Source organism: Cyprinus carpio, chromosome A18 (genome assembly GCF_018340385.1).
Source record: "Cyprinus carpio isolate SPL01 chromosome A18, ASM1834038v1, whole genome shotgun sequence".
NCBI lineage: Eukaryota > Metazoa > Chordata > Actinopteri > Cypriniformes > Cyprinidae > Cyprinus > Cyprinus carpio.
The window spans coordinates 11,051,395-11,071,416 of record NC_056589.1 but is presented as its reverse complement, the minus strand read 5'-3'; the positions used below and the strand labels follow the sequence as shown (position 1 = coordinate 11,071,416).

The 20,022-nt window shown below is 39.4% G+C and overlaps 1 protein-coding gene across 2 annotated transcripts in view; it reads left to right on the top strand.

The window, feature by feature from the left end:
• The window catches only part of mthfsd (methenyltetrahydrofolate synthetase domain containing), a 77,313-nt gene that overhangs the window by 47,402 nt on the left and 9,889 nt on the right, over positions 1-20,022 (top strand). For both annotated transcript variants that reach the window (XM_042774991.1, XM_042774992.1), the window contains exon 7: positions 18,339-18,464. In XM_042774991.1, the coding sequence (XP_042630925.1) occupies positions 18,339-18,464 (126 nt within the window). The remainder of the gene's footprint in view (positions 1-18,338; positions 18,465-20,022) is intronic.

Here is a 20,022-nt window from a genome sequence, read left to right as displayed (position 1 = left end):
TGACCCATTTCCGCCATTTGTACAGTATGTGTGTGTGTGCAAAACGCAGCCTGGAGTATGTGATGGTTTTCTCTTTCTGTGGTATTTGTGCATTTCACTGAAAGGGTTATAAGGTAAATGATTTTTATTATTGTATGTTGTATGATATGAATCGTTTTTTGTAATGTTGATTATCACAAGTTTATTATCGTTGGCATCGCAAATAACCCGTGAGGTAAATTGCAAGATAATGATGCAAAGTTTTGTGCTGTCACCTCTTCTTCCTAGCCAGTGCACAGGGTCAACAACATCAGGGTTTGATCTTGGCCCCAGGATAAGTCTCGCTGCAGATTCAAATTACCTCAGATCTGATATCTTCCTTGTAAGAATTTGTAAGAATTGCCGAATTTACATTTTATTAAAATTTAATATTTATTAAAAATAAAAAATACAGCTAACGTAGTTCTACACAGCAAAATAAACAAAGATGCCTGTTCTCTTTCGTTCTTGCTATCTGATTGGCAAAAGTTTAAAGTGCGTCGAGGGGTCTTGTATTTTATGTTATCTGACTAAAAACTACTCATACTTTGAACTATTATTATTACAGTATTTATTTAAAAAAACGTAGAGTGTCTTAATCACAACACTGGGAAAACAGCTTATAAGATTTTCTCATCTTACAAATTATATCAGTCCAGTTTTTATTATCATTCAAAAAATGAATAAATTCAGAACATTAGAACATTTATATTTTAAATAAGACAGACATAGTTTTTTTTTTCTACAACAGTAAAACAACTGTACCCTGTACACTCAATAATAATAATAGCAATAGTATGATTCAGCTTCTAATTTCAGAGTAATTAAGAAGTGCAAAGAAAAATTTTTTTTAACTTAAATTGGGCTTTTCTGCTGTTTTTTTTTTTCAAAACTGCTTCATTTGCTGCTGTATCAATACAGAAGCATCCGTTTCGATACACGTCTCACCAAGGAGCACAGCCCTATTAAAAGCAGTGTTCCATGTGCCCCTTTTATACTTTGAACATCTGCCCCTCCAAAGGTCTCTCTGCCCCTGATGTGGAGGTACATGTAGACTGTTGAACCAGTGCTGCTAGATGCTGTATGGTCAAGCAGCGACTCCAAGCTCAGACACAGCAGTTTCCCATACATTGATTTATTTGTGGCTGCCACAATTTCACACTGACTGCCACAAACAGATTTTCAGGCTTTGACTTCGTTGAATAAACAAGAGCACTGCACGTTTCAACAGCAGGGTGTTTTCATATGAATGTGTCTTTTGAAGGGAACCGATTCATCTTCAGAAAAGTTTTGATGTCATTTTCTTCTAATATGTCCTATAATGCTTGATCAAGTAGCGTTCATAAGCGCAGCTTTGTGTTCTGCTGTTACTGGGAAAACCGCTAGTTCTGCCCCTCCAAGAGTGCCTCCTGCTGGCAGACAATGAATTTGCACATTCAATAAGCCCATCTGCTGTGTTATATTTACTTTATATACATATATATTTCCCCCGGGGGAAATTATCATTCAGGTTCAAGATGTTGGCTTTCAACAGGTGAAGCGTTGGCTTTATGTAGGACACACTCATATAATTTCTGATCTAATAACTTCAAATTTGAATGCTTCTCACAAGATTTCACAGAGATGTTATTGACTCTGTGGTGAATTAGACTGCTTTCTTCACTGTATCTCCCAGTGCTGTGTATAAAGGTGTCATGTTATCGAGATCAGCCAGTGGCTCTGGCCTGAGCAGATAAACGGTCTGCGCTGCGTAGCCCAAACGAGTAGTTTATCCAATGTAGCTCTTGTAAATCGGTCATGAGAACGCAATGCTGTTCATTCCATTTTTGGAACTGAGAAACCACCTTTCTTTGAATGCGTGTTGCAATGACGACACGGGACGCGTCTAAACCCAAAATCTGTGGAAAATCTGCTGCAATTATGAAAATTTGCGAGCTTTTGAAAACAAAATGCGGCATTTGCTTGGTTTTGCTATAAATTCAGCGATCCCAGAATTGCAAAATCCTGGATAGACTGACTTATTACTTAAAGCGCACACTAAGTACTTTTTTCAATACCACTGTAAAAACTTCTAGCGTAACTAAGTTCCAGTATGAACAAAGGCAAATGAATAGTAATTAAAAAAATATGGGTAGACCCAGCTTATTTATTCATGTCCGATAATGTTTAACCAAGTTATGTATTTGCAGATACCTAAAGAAAGGGGAACTTACTAGGTTGAATTTGTTGCAATTGTTGGAATGAGGAAAAGCAACCTTGAAAAAAAAAATCTATTGGATCTACTCAATTCAGTTATATTATGGACATTGGATCCACATAATTTGTGTTCACAGTATCCTACACACTCATTTAGTTTCAATATAAGAGTTTTTTTTTTTTTTATCAGAAAAGAGTACATGATCTCTGTCCAGTTTTGATACTTTGGGTTGTTAATATGTTCCATTTTATTTTCAATAAAGTAAACAGCATTTCAATTTAGAGATAAAAACTTTAGTTCTGAGATCCAACCTTCAGTGCATTAGCAGGAGTGTCCACTCCTGATCCTGGATGGCCAATGTCCTGCAAAGTTCAGCTCCAGCCTGTCCAAACATACTTGAATGGGCATTTTTAGGGATCCTGAAGACCTTGATTAGCTGGTTCAGATGTTTAAATAGGGTTGGAAATAAACTCTACAGGACTCTGGCCCTCCAGGATCAAGACTGGACACCCCTGACTTAAAGTGCTTATTTATACATTTATAAGTATTTTACAGCTGTTCCTATTTGAGATCAGGGACATCAAATGTCATTAACAAGACCAAAAATAACATACAGTAAGTTACATCTCTGTAACTCATTTCTGCACAAACATTAAACTTAATTTCTCGTAAACAAATTGCACATACAAAAGCAAAATTTGTTTTACCGGGGATGTAAATGTAAACTCATCATGGGTAAAACGGTGACAGAGATGCACCCCCACCCCCCAAAAAAGGTAAATTAATAAACAAACAAACAAAAAATGACACACTCCCCACAACCCTCTGAGGGCTGATTGTCTATGGTGCACATTTAAAAAAAAAAACATAATATTTTAAAGCCTTTATTATTATTTTTTTAACTACAGTTATGCATTAAAATTCACTTTTCATTCATTAAAATGAAAATTGTGCAATAAAATGTGTACTAAAATGTTTAAAATACTTTAAAAATGAAAATGACATAAAATTACCATTATAAGGAGTAGATGGCAGCAGAGGATCACTCATTAGCATATGCCATTTCCACTGTCTAGTTTTTTTTATTTATTTATTTTTTTACTCTTTTGGATTTATTATAAAATTATTATTATAACTAATTTTAGCACTTTTACTGTACTGAAGTGTAAAGTATAGCAAGTGCAGGAAGTCACAGTGTCATGTCATTTAAATAAATAAACATAAGCCTACATGCCAACAGTTATTTAAATACTTAACTAGTTCACTACAAATTAAATAAGTTGATTATTAATGGTATAATAAGTAAATTATTAATGGTATAATAATTACATAATGCATTAGATATTTTGAAATATCTTTAGATTTAATTTGAAAACTATGTATTTTTTAAACATTGCCTTAAAAAGGACAAGTCAAAAAGAGTGCTTTGTTTTATCTTCAACTGTAGAACTGCTAGCTATATTCAGCCAACACTGGCTTGTTGCTGTTGCTCTGAATTTACTCTGCATCACTTAATGCACAGGTCTGTTTTGACATCAGTTGATCAGATGTTGTTCCATCCATTGCTACAGTTATCCGTATCAATTAGATAGTCTGTTGAGACAAACTTTGAAGTTGGCTTGAGAAAGCCAGACCAGAAAGTTTGAAAAGTTTAAAAAGGTTTTAGACGTTTAAAAAAGTTTTAAAAGTTTGACGGTTTTCAGTCTGAAATAGTTTTCAGTTTAAAAGAGTTTGAAAGATTAAAGTTTGAATGTTTTGAAGGCAATACAGTTTATTAGAAAAAACAGACAGATGGATGGATGGATGGATAGATGGACAGAAATAGATTGAAGAGATAGATAGCTACTAGGATACCCCTGTGGTTGCTAAGGTGTTGCTATGTAGTTGCTAGGGTACCTGGGGTTGTTGCTAGGGTACTTGGGGTATTAACTAGAGTGGTTGCTAGGGTACCCGGGGTGGTTGCTAAGGTGTTGCTATGTGGTTGCTAGGGTACTTGAGCTGGTTGCTAGGGTGTTGCTAGGGTATCTGGGGCAGTTGCTATGGTGTTGCTAGGCAGTTGCTAGTTGTCATAGATTGTTACTGTGGAGTTTTATATAGTTCTTAGCATGTTCTTAATCTGAATTAGCACTTAACTAATCACTATTAGGATGTAGCTATTCACTGCTAGCATTACTAACATGTTTGAAGTCCGGTATGAATCATATAAACCAACCCCTATGTCTCTGTGAAATTCAGATTTAAAGATATGCCTGTTTGGGTTGCTAGGGTGCTGGACAGTGGTTGCTAGGGCACAGCTAGGAAGTGTCAATGGTGATTCATGATTGGCTGTTTGCTGCCCCGAGTCAAACAAGTCCACTCCCATGAAGGGCTAAACGATTAATCGAAATGTGATTGTCATGCAAATCTTGTCAGTAAATCCGGTTCTGTGATTAGTAGTAAATCTCCAGCACATGCTTTCAGATGGAGCAGCATTTACTACACAGAGTATTAGTAGTTCACTGACAAGCTACGCAAAATCGCATTCATTATCGCATTTAATCGCGTGATTATGAAATCGGACATATCATTCTGCGATTATGAAATCTGTTTGCATTGCTTGTCAGTGAACTACGGCTCTGTGTAGTAAATGCTGCTCCATCTGAAAGCACGTGAAAATACCACATTTAATAACATGTATTTACTCCAAACTCACTTCATAATGTCAGTTGAGTGTTTGAAATAAATCCTTCTGTGAGATGATGTGGCTTCTTACACAGAATTAGGCACGCAACATATTTCATAGCATTCTAACCAGTGATAAAGTCTGTCAATTAGCATTGCATTATTATATACTTTATTATAATAAAAATTGTAATAAGACGAACTCGTATAAAACATATATTGTCATAGTCGTGTGTTTATTAGTCACGTTGAATAAATGAAATCAGTTAAATCTTCTATTTATTCAGCTAGCGCTATAGGCATTTCCTGGGTTTCTTCTGAGGGGTGTATTTGAAGTTTCCTTTCAAGGGAATTTTGCATCCTCTAGGGGTCGTTATGGGGAACACCTTCAGTGTGACCGGTGTCTGAAGCATATATCTAAAAACGACAATAACATTGGCTGGCGACAGCCTATGATGTCATTACCCTGTGCAATCACAGTATAAAAGGTTGCCGGGAGAACATGTCATCCTCTTCTTTGTCTTCACTGACCGTTTGTTTATATTAGCGTTAAGCTAAACACGATTAGGAGTGCATGTTTCTTGCCAGAGGCTTTGCTCTGCGTGCTGTGTGTGTGTGTGATGGAGGCAGCTTGTGCTCATTGTGATGTATTCGCGGGACTACTGAGGTGGATGTGAGTATTTCACTATTTACCCGAGTTTGTAGATAGCATTTGCTTGAGTGTGTTCACTAGTGATGCGTGCGTTGTCTCATAACCCGCGGACCCTGCGGGTTACCCCCGGGGCGGGTTGGGGCGGGTAAAGAAATTGTCACTTTATTTGCGGGGCGATATGGTCATTTTTTTCAAATCAGATCAGATCGACGATACACAATATTATCGTGCAGTGGGTGGAGTAAGAGAGAGACTATTTGTTCTTGTCATAGCATAACTATTTGGTGTTTTAAATCGCGCAGGTGCGCGAGAGAGAGCCTATTGGGAACCCCTCTTTTGTGCTGCTGCTCTGAGGAGCAGTAAGCTCTATACGCATAAATGGTTATTGGGTCCCGCTATTTCTTTAGATTCTATCGGGTCTGGTTATACGGGACCCACGCGCTCTATCTAGATGCACCAGTGGACCCAGCTGCACCAGTGGACTGTCTCTTATTGGGCCCTGCTGGGTTACCCCGTCTAATCTAGTGCCCCTTTCTGGTCAAGCTAAGAAGTGCTCCCCTCTCTGTGAGGGTTAGCTACGAGTCGCTCTGTGGCCGCTCCCCGATTGAGTGGCTGAGGACCTCTGGGCATCTGTGAGCAGATCTCTATAAAAGCCATACTATGGTAAGTATGCACGCTAAGCACTCTGTGCACTTTCTAAAATCCTTTATGACAAGGGTTATGCGTTGTCCGCCTGATTCTCTTTCTTTGAGTTGGCTTAGGCCCCAGTACTCACCTTGGGCTCCACTCAACTAGTGTCTCTCTGTTGATACATTTTTAAAGCATCGCTTCCCTCACTGTGGTTTTATGAGTATGATGCTTTCTTCCGAGCGTTTGAGTTCTCACCCCTTCTGAGGAGTTGAATTCCCCGCTGACTTCTCAAACATATTTTTCTTGGGATGCACCATTTCCATTTATGGGCTGCTCAGAGTGCCACGAGGGCCCCTTAGAAGGGTATCTTTAAAGGGGTTATATGATGTTGCTAAAAAGAACATTATTTTGTGTATTTGGTGTAATGAAATTTGTTTATGCTGTTTAAGGTTCAAAAAACACTTTTTTTTTTTTTCACACACTGTGCATTATTGTTTCTTCTCTATGCCCCGCCTTTCTGAAATGCATAGTTTTTTTTTTTTACAAAGCTCATCGTTCTGAAAAGTGGATGGCCAGCTATTCAGTGCATTGTGATTGGCCGAATGCCAAAAGCATGTGACGGAAATCTTAAGCCTCTTGCCATACTGTGATGCGTGTCCTGGTCAGAACACCGGCGCTACAAGACAAAAACAATAAAATCCATTACAAACGAGCCATTTGTTGCATTCAGTGGGGACATAATGTATTATAATGACTTAACGGTTCTCATTTCCAGTCCTAGTGACCCCCAGCTCTGCATATTTTGCATGTCTCTCTTTGTTAACACACCTAATTCAGATAATCAGCTCATTAGAAGTAAGTTCTGTGCATGAACTGTGTTCCCATTGACATGGTCCCTGCACAGTGTTCATTGCTCCCTACTCCCTGAGAAGGGGAAATCTGTTGAATTTTACCTCATCATATACCTCTGTAAATAAATACAATTTTAATTCATGTCTCACACACTTCAATGCACTTTGAATGGAACATATACATTCGCATCGAACTGGAATCATGGCAGAATATTGCAGGGCACTTACGTTCGAATAGAACAAACGTCTGAAGCCATAAGAGAAACATACAAAATGTGCAGAGCAGGGGGGTGCAAGGACTGGAATTAAGAACCGCTACTCTACACTGCTCAAAACTCACGTTTGAATCATTAGTGATAAATTCTTTACATATGTAAACATACAGACTGTGAGTCAGAACAGCTGGCGTTGTAGTCTTCTCTCACAGGGTCAGGAAACAGTCCTCCATAAAATGTGCTGCACACACTTGAATATTTGGGTTTAACTGTTCTGGAACATTGTTGTAAATACAACTTAACCACTGATTTCTAGTTGTGTCCTCTTTTGGAAGGCCAAACAAAGTAGTTTCGCTTTCACAAGCATGAACACTTTTTTTGTGTGTGTGAACATTTGGGTGGTGTTATGGAAATCTTCCCACATCGTGGTTTCGCTTTGGGGCTTTGTTTAATCGTGCCACGTAAGGACATTTTAGGAGGGAGTTGACGAGTCTTAGCTTTTATAAAGAATTTCTCTTTGGGTTTGAGAAACTTTACAGATCTTCTTTATGCACCAAGAGCTTGTAACACTCCAAAGAGAAAGGAAAACTTGAAATTGTATCATATGACCCCTTTAAAATCCATGTTATGGTAAGTGTGCATGCAAAGTCCCTGGGCACTTTCTATAATCCACACTGTGGTAAGTTCTCACATTAAGCATTTTGCATTCTTTCTAAAATCCTGTATGGTATGGGGCTATGCGTGGCGGCAGTTTCGTGCCCTTTCTTGAGTCAGTTAGGCCCCGGTTCCACCTTGGGCACCACTTCACCTATGTATCCTCAGGATACCTACTTTAACAGGGTGTTGCTACTAGGGGTCTGTTGAGACAGTTCCTTCAGCAAGCTCATGCAGAGCAAGCGGTAGCCCCCTGGGTGACAGGCCAAGACCTAGTATGATTCTAGGCACTTGGTCGTATCCCCTTAAAGGAATCTATTCCTAATTCCAAGCCTTGAGCTCTACCCCGGGCCCAGGAGTTCTGGCTCTAACAGGTAGGTTTTTTGGGGGGTATGTAGCTTAGGCTTTTGGCCATAAGGCATAATGTCACTAACAGCCGTCTAACGTCCCAGGGGCAACTCCCTTAAAGCTTTGGTAGAATTGGTACTTAGTGCTCGCCTGTGGTTTGCCATGCACTCCCCTAAGCATGGCAGTGTGGGTATATCATTCCCCATAGCGACCCTTAGAGGACGCAGTTCGAAGATCCCTTGAAAGGGAACGTCTCCAGGTTATGTATGTAACCATGGTTCCCTGAGTAGGGAACGAGACACCGTGTCCTCTAGTTTCCCTGCCATGCTTCGGACATAAGCTTCAGACGAAGAAGCGGATGTGTTTTCCCGGCGCCCTTTTATACTGTGATCGTGCAGGGTAATTATGTCATAGGCTGTCGCCAGCCAATGTTATTGTCATTTTTAGATATATGCTGCAGACACCAGTCACACTGAAAGTGTTCCCATAGCAACCCCTAGAGGATGCAGTGTCTCGTTCCCTACTCAGGGAAACATGGTTACATACATAACCTGAGATGTTTCTTTGGCCTTCAGATGGAGATTTACTGGTGATCACCGAAGTGTGCTTTACGGAAAGATACGGATGACAATCGCAGCTTCTGCCTAATTGTGATGTATCACCTGTGCGATTTAATTTCAATTAATTGTGTAGCCCCAGTCACATGTCTCCATGACACTGTGATTCAAAGATATCCATCTGGGCCTTTATAATGGCAGTCTATGGGATCTCTTGCTAGGGCGTGGCTTGACAGCTTCACAGTGATCCTGAGAGTCTGACTGGTTGGCTGAGTAAAATGAGCCCACCCCCATGTCTCTATGACACTGATGCAGAGTTATGTTCAGTGCAAATTCCTATTTAAACTACCATAGTAGAAAAAACGTAAGCTTAGATGCTGTTTCATGGGCCGTCCCTCACCATAGTATGTCTATGGGGCAACTTTGGGGGGGCTTTTGCAGGGTATGTTCTCGTGCAGCTTGATAGCTCCTTCAAATGTGGTGATTCACATGTTTCTGGAAAATTCTCTCTCGGAGCTACGACCCATCAAAGTTGGCAGCAATGCAAAGTCTATGGGATTTTTGGCTAATTTTTGGCCTGATCGCTTATGAAAATCAAAGCACATCTCTCCTCAATAGGCTGTACGATTTGACGCCTGTTTCATGGGTCTATGACAAATGGTGCGGGATGAGTTACACGCCGAAGTTTGTACAAAAGAAGTAATTTAAGTATTTTAAATCCTTTAATGCACGGCTAACCGTTGATTATCCCACTTATTCCATGGTCATTTGCAAAGTTAAAAGACAAGTCATAGACAAGTTAAATATAGTATTGCTCGTTGCAGCACAATATGTGACCAAATGAGTAAAAATTACAGTAATTTTCATCAGGTAAGGCACGTTAGTGCTACCATTCTGCCAGCTTCAAATCATACACAGAGATGAAATAGTGTGGTAAGACCACATTTATTTGAATGAATTAGCATGTATATTGAAAGCATGGATTTTATCAAAACTGAATTCAAGATTCCTATCCTGTAATAAAATAATAAAACTCACTATTCTGAAGAGAGGATCTACAAGAAAAAGCACAGAACAACAGCTGGCACAATCTCTTCTCTTCCCCCCATGCTGAGTTCCTGACTCCTCACACCCTCTCCTTCCCCTCAGGTCTCAGTCAGTCATGCAAATTTCACAAATCTGTTGTTTCAAGCTGTTTTATGTGTGGTCAATATAAATACTTCAGGTGCGACTGGTAAGGTGGTTTCACTCTCGCATCAACAGAACAGGCAAGAATAAACAAAACAAAACCTGTTCTTCTGATGTGGGAGATGTCCCAATAAACCATGTTTTCATCCCCAAAACAAGGTGTGTGACCTTTGGGGTTATGAGACCCTAACAACCAAAGGGTCTTTTATGTTTTTACAACTAATCTGAAGATTTCTTTCTTCTGGTCTGGGTATATAAGCGAAGTGGCAAAACATTTCCGGGGTGATTCTGTAGCCAGAAAGCCTGTAATATGGTGTGTGTCTCTTCAATCCATATGTATTTTCCTGAAGTCGGGTATTCATCTTTTACTCTTAGATTCATCTTTGAGAATTTGATGTATTGATTTGATATCTCTGAATTGGCTATGTAATTGGCATTATACTTACCTGACTGATAATTAATTGTTACATTTGATTTATTCTGACTTACTCTGAAATTATTTTCTCAAGTAGATTAAAGTGGAGTTTGGTAGTACCACAAAACTGTGTTCAGGATAGATCATACAGAAGACTCAATGAATAAAGCATGGGGCACATCATTTGAGACCTTTTAATTTCTGACTATTACTGCCTCAGTAAGTTGTAGTTTCCGTGAATATGCAAAAACTATGCTTTTTGTAATCAGCAAGCAGAGCGTGGCCGACTTAAAAGTAGATATTCACCCTGCATCCTATTTCTAAGATCAGAACTGACGAGTTTGTGTCCGTGAGACTGCGACCGGCCGCCGTTAAGTTCTCTGAGCGATACCGAGTCCCTAATGAACGAATAATTGAAAGTATGGGATTTCCAGAATACTTAAATAACTAAATTAATAAACAGTCGATATCTGTGATCAGCTTTTGATAGAAATATTGCCCAAATTTAATGATCACGTAAAATTGGAGTCAGATTAAACATGGCGCTAGACTAAAATTTAAACTAAATCCTGATAAATTGCGAAGGTCTAGAAAAAGACCGAATATGATTTAAATATTTGACAAGTTTGATGGTTTCGTATTATTGGAGTCAGATTAAACATCTTACAATTTCAATTAATTATCGATCGATCGTTTGAGAGAGAGAGAGAGACAGAGAGAGATGACAGTTGTGTGTACCTGCGTGCTGCGTCTGTGCATCTCTCTGTACAAACAATTACTTAAAAAACAGTGATTTTACCACCTGGTTGCTGAGGAATATAATGTAGCAATCTAGTATCTAGGCTATTTTATTAAAAAAATCAGTGGGAAGCACTGACAATAAGTTTATGTGTGTGTGTGTGCAGCACAATCAGCGATCTCCAACCCCTCTCTCTCTGTCTCACACACACCCTCTCTCTCTCTGTGTGTGTGCGTGAGTGATGCGTGTTGGTTAGTGTGCATCAATTAAAGCAGTGCATTATTATGGAATGGTGATTAAACTGATTTGGAACTACCTGTGCATTAAACTGTTTTACTGCATACTTGCCAGCCAATCAGAATCCAGTATTCAGACAGACCATGGAATAATGAGCGTTTTCTTGGGAACTGCTAGGTGGTTGTTAGGGCGTTCTGGGTGGTTGCTTTGGTGTTGCTATGAGGTTACTAGGGTACTTATGGTGGTTCCTAGGATGGTTGCTAGGGTACCTGGGGTGGTTGCTAGGGTGTTGCTATGCGGTTGCTAGGGTAATCAGAGTGGTTGCTAGGGTACCCAGGGTGGTTGCTAGTGCCTTGCTAGGATACACAGGGTGGTTGATAAGGTGTTGCTATACGGTTGCTAGGGTGTCATTTTGTGGTTGCTAGGGTACTTGGGGTGGTTACTGGGGTGTTGCTATGCATTTGCTAGGGTACCCCGGGTGGTTGTTAGGGTAAATGGGATAGTTGCTATTTGGTTGCTAGGGTACTCAGGATGGTTGCTAGGGTGGTTGCTAGGGTACCCAGGATGGTTGCTAGGGCTGTTGCTAGGGTACTCAGGATGGTTTCTAGGGTGGTTGCTAGGGCTGTTGCTAGGGTACCCAGGATGGTTGCTAGGGCTGTTGCTAGGGTACCCAGGATGGTTGCTAGGGCTGTTGCTAGGGTTCCCAGGGTGGTTGCTAGGGTGTTGCTAGGCAGCTGCTAGGGTAATCGGGGTGGTTGCTAGGGTGTCATTTTGTGGTTGCTAGGGTACTTGGGGTGGTTACTGGGGTGTTGCTATGCATTTGCTAGGGTACCCCGGGTGGTGTGTTAGGGTAAATGGGGATAAGGGTTATTTGGTTGCTAGGGTACTCAGGATGGTTGCTAGGGTGGTTGCTAGGGTACCCAGGATGGTTGCTAGGGCTGTTGCTAGGGTACTCAGGATGGTTTCTAGGGGTGGTTGCTAGGGCTGTTGCTAGGGTACCCAGGATGGTTGCTAGGGCTGTTGCTAGGGTACCCAGGATGGTTGCTAGGGCTGTTGCTAGGGTTCCCAGGGTGGTTGCTAGGGTGTTGCTAGGCAGCTGCTAGGGTAATCGGGGTGGTTTCTATGGTGTTGCTATGTGGTTGCTAGGGTACTCGGGGTGGTTGCTATGGTGTTGTTAGATAGTTGCTAGTTGTCACAGATCATTACTATGGAGATTTATAGAGTTCTAAGCATGTTCTTAGCCTGCTTTAGCACTTAGCTAATCATTATTAGCATGTGGCTATTCACTGCTAGCATGTGTAGCATGTTGGAAATCCTATTTGCTAACTTGAGCCAAAAGAACCAACTCCCATGTCTCTATGATGTTCTGATATTTGTGTTGCTAGATGGTTGCTAGGGTACTCTGTTTGGTTGCTAGGGAGTGGCTTGGCAGCTGCCAATGATGATATAAACCAACCCCCATGTCTCTATGACATTCAGATTTGAAGATATGCCTGTTTGGGTTGCTAGGGTGCTCGACAGTGGTTGCAAAGGTGTGGCTAGGAAGTGTCAATGGTGATTCATGATTGGCTGTTTGCTGCCCTGAGTCAAACGAGCCCACCCCCATGTCTCTATGACATGTGATCCAAAGATATCCATCTGAGACTTTTATAATTGCAGTCTATGGGATCATTTGTTAGGGTGCTCTAAATGGTTGCTAGGGCGTGGTTTGACAGCTTCATAATGATCCTGAGAGTCTGATTGGTTGCCTGAGTAAAATGAGCCCACCCCCATGTCCCTATGACATTGTGATGCAGAGTTATGTTTAATGCAAAATTCCTGTGTAAATTACCATAGTAGGAAAAACGTGAGTTGTTTCATGGGCTGTCCCTCACCATAATATGTATATGGGGCAACTTTGCATTGCTCTTGTGCCCCAGGGGTACAACTTATACCCTACTGCGGGGTATGTTCTCGCACAGCTTGCCAGTCTCTTCAAATGTGGTGATTCACATGTTTCTGCGAAATTATAATAAGCAGTACTAAGTTTAAGTCAGATTTCAATAAGTTGGCTTTCTCAAGCCAACTTAATTATAGCAATAACTTGCGGAACAATTTAACGGATTCACTTGTCATTTTTTTTTCACTAACGTTTGTCATTCCTATAACAGTATATGTGTCCTATTAGACAAACAAAACTGACCAAACTTACTTGTGTGAAAACTCCTGATATATTCAATGACTAACTACAGAATTAATTTCTTATTTACATTACCGTTGCAAGGGCTGTGCCAAGTGTGTGACCGCACAGGGCTTTGCGCCTCTAGAGGGCCTTGCTCCTGGCTTGCATTTTATGTTGTTTGTGTCTAATTTATATTACTGTTTTTCCGCCCATTTTGTCATTTGAAAGACTAAAATAGTCATAGCTGATAGACAGTATAAGACTCTGTATATAAAAATGAGTAAAGCTGTTTGTTGTTAGGATGACAAAAAGTTTTAAAAGTTACACTTTTAGGCTGGTCTGCCTCAGTGGTCCAACAGCACTCGTCAATGTCAAAATGATCGAGATGGCCAATCAAATCAAAGAAGGTGGGTCTTACTGTCACTGTCACAATGCAATGAGAGTTAGTGGAAAGAAGTAGTAATGTATTAAACTGTTTTACAATAGAAATGTTCAGCGACCGACAGTAATAGACTATCTAGTGATGCAAACTACTCTATCTAGTGATGAAATTTTTTTTTATGAAATTTTGGCGTTTTGAATTGAAAATATGCAATCATGATTCATGTAGACCTAAATCATAATAAACGCAACAAGACACATTTGTGTTTTCGACTGTTAGACATATGAATAAGAGTGAATGTGCACATTTTAAAATAAAATATTATTTACAAATAGTGTAAATTGTATACTACTACATATGAAGGGATCAGATGCAAAAGCCACTAAGTGCCATTTGAAATTTTCTTCTAAAATTAGCATTTTTATCAGGCTCTTATGTGTAGGTTCAATAATTTCACTTTAATGGCAATTAATAGTTTATTTTCTTTCCCATTAAAGTAAAATAACTGAACATAAACATTAGGGCTGTCAAATGATTAATCACGATTAATCACATCCAAAATAAAAGTTTTGTTTACATAATATATGTATGTGTACAGGGTATATTTATTATGTATATTTAAATACACACACATAAATTATATATTTAGAAAATATTTACATGTATATACATTTATATATTTATATTCTTATATTTTATATTATATATATAAATATATTTAATATATAAACATAACATATTCTTCTTAAATATATACATGCATGTGTGTGTATTTATATATACATAATAAATATACACAGTATACACACATATATTATGTAAACAAAACTTTTATTTTGGATGTGATTAATCGTGATTAATCATTTGACAGCCCTAATAAACATAGGAGCCTGAGAAAACAACCATTTTAGAAGAAAGTTTTAGATGGCACTTAGAGGCTTTTGCATCTGAACTCTTCATAAATAACTACAAACCTAGAACTTATTTTAGCATTCATTTTTAGTTAAAGGGGTCATATGAAGAGATTTCAAAATTTCCTTTCTCTTTGGAGTGTTACAAGCTCTTGGTGCATAAAGAAGATCTGTAAAGTTGCAAAGACTAAAGTATCAAATCCAAAGAGAGATTCTTTATAAAAGTTAAGAGTCAACCACACACCCCACAACGGCTCATTTTAACACGCCCCCACATGTCTACGTCACTATGTGGGAAGATTTGCATAACACTGCCATGTTGTGGAGACGCTGTGTTTCATTATGAAAGCGAAACTACTTTGTTTGGCCTTCCAAAAGAGGACACCAGTGTTAATTTTGGCAGGCGTTTTTGATTTAGTCTTAGTCTTGAGACGAAAATGCTTAATAGTCTTAGTCACATTTTAGTCATTTGAGTCTTTCATAGTTTTAGTCGACGAAAAGTCATTGCATATATATATATATATATAATATATTTAAAGAAGCACAATAAGACAAATACAATAGAGATACAAATTAAACTCATTTTTCAGATACTGTAGATTTTTCTTAACATGAGCGATATACATTTAACATCTTTTGTTGGTTAACATTAATGACAGATAGGTATTTAATTTGGAATGCTGTCCTTTAAAGACGGAAGGCATGCATGAAATACTGACACACGTTCAGTTTTCACCCACCTGTTCACGTTCACTTAATCCATAACCTACTGTATTTACATGAGATACTCTACACGATAAACATTTGGACTGCTGTGTGTGTATTTATGCATTGAGAACTGATTGCGCGCTGTATGAGAACTGAGGAAGTGGAGCGTGCGCGCGCGTGACAGAGAGAACACTTCTATCAGCGTGATTTCGCCTATCCCGCCTTCACTAACTTTAAGTTAATCGACAACGAATTGTGACTCCCGGGAAAAACAGGACGTCTGGTTACCTTATCCATACCCCTTCGGGTGCTGAGGCCATTGTTTCAGATCGCTAGTTCGCGTTTTTGTAGTCTATCCATCCACTGCGGCTGCTATACTGACTAGATATTCAAACGCCCCTTATTCGATTGCAATCCAATGACAGGGACGCACATTTTGAAAGACAAAAGCCTATAGGATGCATTTTGAATGTCTGGTAGTCCTCAAATAACATTATAGTCCAGTCTCGTCTAGTTAACGAAAACGCGGCATAAATTTCGTCATAATTTCATCATCAGATAATATTTTTAGCTCGTCAACGTCTCGTCTTCGTCACAGAAAAAATGTTCGTTAACGAATATTTTTCGTAGTCGTCTTCGTTAACGAAATTAACACTGGAGGACACGACTAGAAATCAGTGGTTAAGTTGTATTTCAACACTGTTCCAGAACAGTTCAACCCAAATATTCAGATGTGTGCGGCGCATTTTATGGAGGATGAGGACTGTTTCCTGATCAAGTAGCCTGCAATGCGTCTGTGGCACAATGGCTGTTTCTATAAAGTTGGGCAGTCCAAACTTTGCAAGGACAGTCTGGCACTTCTGACTCGCAGCCTGTAAGTACATTTTTTATATTTAAATAATTTGGCAATGATTATTCAAATGCGAGTTTTGATTAGTAGAGTAGGCTTGTTGTTTGTTGTTTCTCAGATCACAAATGCAGACATGGTTTTATGTTTACGCAGCGCGATACTCGACGCGGTAAAATACAGTATAAGTCATTATAATCAGAAATTATGTCCCCACTAGATGCAACAAATGCCTCATTTGTAATGGGGTTTAGAACAAATCTTTCTATTTAACTGGATCTTCTTAGTGAACTGGGCGAACCAGTTCACCAAATCAAACTGAATCGTTTGAAACTGTTCACGTCTCCAATACGCACTAATCCACAAATTACTTAAATTATTTGGTTTATAAACATGCCTTACACTCCCTCTGATGTGAAATAAACCAATATCCCGAGTTATTCAGTTACTCCTAACAGTATATTGACTGAACTGCTAAAAGAGAACCGATGATGTGCACGTCTACGCTAATATTATTGTTGTTTTATTAATATTCTGAAGTCACCGTATCCACCCAGATCCAGTCTGTATTCAGATAAGATGGTCACTGCAGTCACCTGGATCTAGTCCCCATCCAGTTCAGATGGTGGATCAGCACCTAGAGATGACCTCTAAGCCCTGAATGTCAGTGGAGACCATGTCACCTAGACGGACCCTAGAGACAGATCCCCCATGAAGACCTCGTTGGACCATCAGCACAAGAACACAAGAACCAGACTAGTCCTCTGCTCAATCCGACGTGTGTTGCAGCCTGGAATTAACCATGCTGGTTTCGTCTGGCCAGAGGAGAATTGGCCCCTCGACTGAGCCTGGTTTCTCCCAAAGTTTTTTCTCTATTTCTGTCACTGATGAAGTTTTGGTTCCTTGCCACTGTCGCCTTTGGCTTGCTTAGTTGGGGACACAATTTCTGGCAACATTTTTGACTTGACTGCACAGACATTGGAAGAGAACTGAACTTAGCTGGACAATGACATCATTAAATCAATAATGAACTGACTTTAACTGATAAACTGATTGATTTCTATTGTCATCTTGCATTATCACCACACATTTTTTACTGTAATGCTGTTTTGACACTATCGTATAGCGCTATATAAATAAAGGTAAAAAAAACATAATGCCTTAATGGTTTAACAAGTTTTAGGGTTGGACCTGGGTGAGTTGCACTGTTGACAATATATGACAGTGATGCATGATCCTCTGGATTTAGATCTAGCTATATTTGTAAATCAGTAATGCTTCACTTGTGTATTTCCCCAGCATTAAAATTGAGTACATAAAAATGTCAGGAAACACTATTCCTGGCCACAAACTCTTGTTTTCATAGTTTCCTCTATTAGTGGCACTTATTTCTGTAACATCCTTTTCTTTCTATATACCCCTCACAAGTATATGTACACTTGTTTGTACAATATGCTTGGGCCTCAATATATAATAAGCTTTGTTTCCAATAATAATATCAACAAGTTTTTAGCACATTGCTGGCACGTCACTATGTTTAAAGCATCTTTTAAGTTGGCAGGATGTTTTATCATCACTAGCATGTTTTAACATGTTGCTATTATGTTTTAGCATGTTTACAGCATGTCTTAGCAAGTCACCATCAGTACATTCCTAGTACATTTTAACACGTCACTAGTATGTTTTACACAAACCACATTGATAGTAACAACCAAACATAAAACTAAGTATAGGATTTTGAATCACCTTTCAGTAAGGGCCTGGGTAGCTTGCAAGAGAATGTCTGGTCTTTAGTCTGTAAGCTAAAGCTCACACACACACACACACACACACACACACACACACACACACACACACATATATATATATATATATATATATATATATAATATATATATATATATATATATATATATATATAATATATTTCTTCACATTTTTCACATCAACCTGATTTCTGTGTTTAGGTTGTGGACATTCCAGAGGAACTCACTGAAAGTCATGACCTCACAGTTGACTTTATTCTAACTCCAACAAGAATCATCAAAACTGAATGCACACACCCCAAACCACAAGGCATCATTTGGTCAAAGGTATGTATATCTACATTGTCTTAAAATGTTGTGACAGTTGTACATTGGGGAAATATTTATTTGATCCTATGCTGATTTTGTAAGTTTGCCCACTTACAAAGAAATGAAGGGTCTGTAATTTTTATGGTAGGTTTATTTTAACGAATAGAGACACAATATCAACCAAAAAATCCAGAAGAAAACACATTATATAAAGGTTAGAAATTGATTTGCATTCAGTGAAATAAGTATTTGATCCCCTACCAACCAGCAAGAATTCTGGCTCCCACAGTTTGGTTATGTGCCTATGTGGAACACAGATTAGTCCTGCCACTTTATGAAGTTACTCCTAATGTCAGCTCATTAGGTGTATAAGACACCTGTCCTCACAATCTGTATCTTTCATTCCAACCTCTCCCACCACCATGGGTAAGACCAAAGAGCTGTCAAAAGATGTCAGAGACAAGATTGTAGATCTGCACGAGACTTGAATGGACTACAAGACCATCAGCAATAAGCCTGGTGAGGAGACAACTGTTGGTGTGATTTATTCACAAATGGAAGAAATACAAAACAACCATCAGTTGGCCTTTGTCTGAAGCTCTGTGCAAGATCTTGCTTCATTGGGGTAAGGATGATCATGAGAAAGGTGAGGGATCAGCCCTGAATAACACGGGAGGAGCTTGTTCTTAAGGTTCTTAATGATCTTAAGGCAGTTGGGTTCTAATGGCAGTTGGGACCACAGTCAAAAAGATAAGCATTTGTGGACTGTAATCCTGAATGGACTGAAATGTTGCAGTACTTGAGAGGTCACATTTACAGGCCCATTTAAAGTTTGCCAAAGAACATCTAAATGATTCAGAGAAGGCTTGAGAGAAAGTGCTGTGGTCAGATGAGACCAAAATTGAGCTCTTTGGCATTAACTTGACTCGCTGTGTTTGGAGAGAGAGAAATGCTGACTATTGGCACTTTTCCACTGCATGGTACGGCTCGGTATGGTTCATTTTTTTTTTTTTTTTCACTGGATACAGTACCTGGTACTTTTTTTAGTACCACCTCGGTTGAGGTTCCAAGTGGACTGTACCGTTTCCAAAACATGTCTGTAAACTCTGAACTTGTGACACAAACACAACGGAACCGCCAGATTTACATCAGCACAGCCAGCGGAGGATCGAGGCAACTGATTTGAACGAGCGCATCTTTTTTTAACAACCAAAAAGTGGCTGTTTCATTGTCTGTTGAGGAAGTACAGATGTTCCTCTCTTTGATAGCAGAGGAGCTGATCCAGCAAGAGCTTGATGGGGCGACGCAGAATGAATACGTTTTTCAGGAGTCGCGGCAGTAGAGGTGGCACAACTATAACAACATGTGAATAATCCCGCTGAACTGCAGTGGAAATGCAAACCGAGCCGAGCCATGCCGTACCGTACAGAGCCGTGCTGAGCTGAGTCGTACCATGCAGTCGAAAAGCGCCATATGACCTCAAGAACACCATCCCTACAGTCAAGTACGGAGGCGGAAACATTATGCTTTGGGGCTGTTTTTCTGCTAAGGGTACAGGACGACTGTACTGCATTGA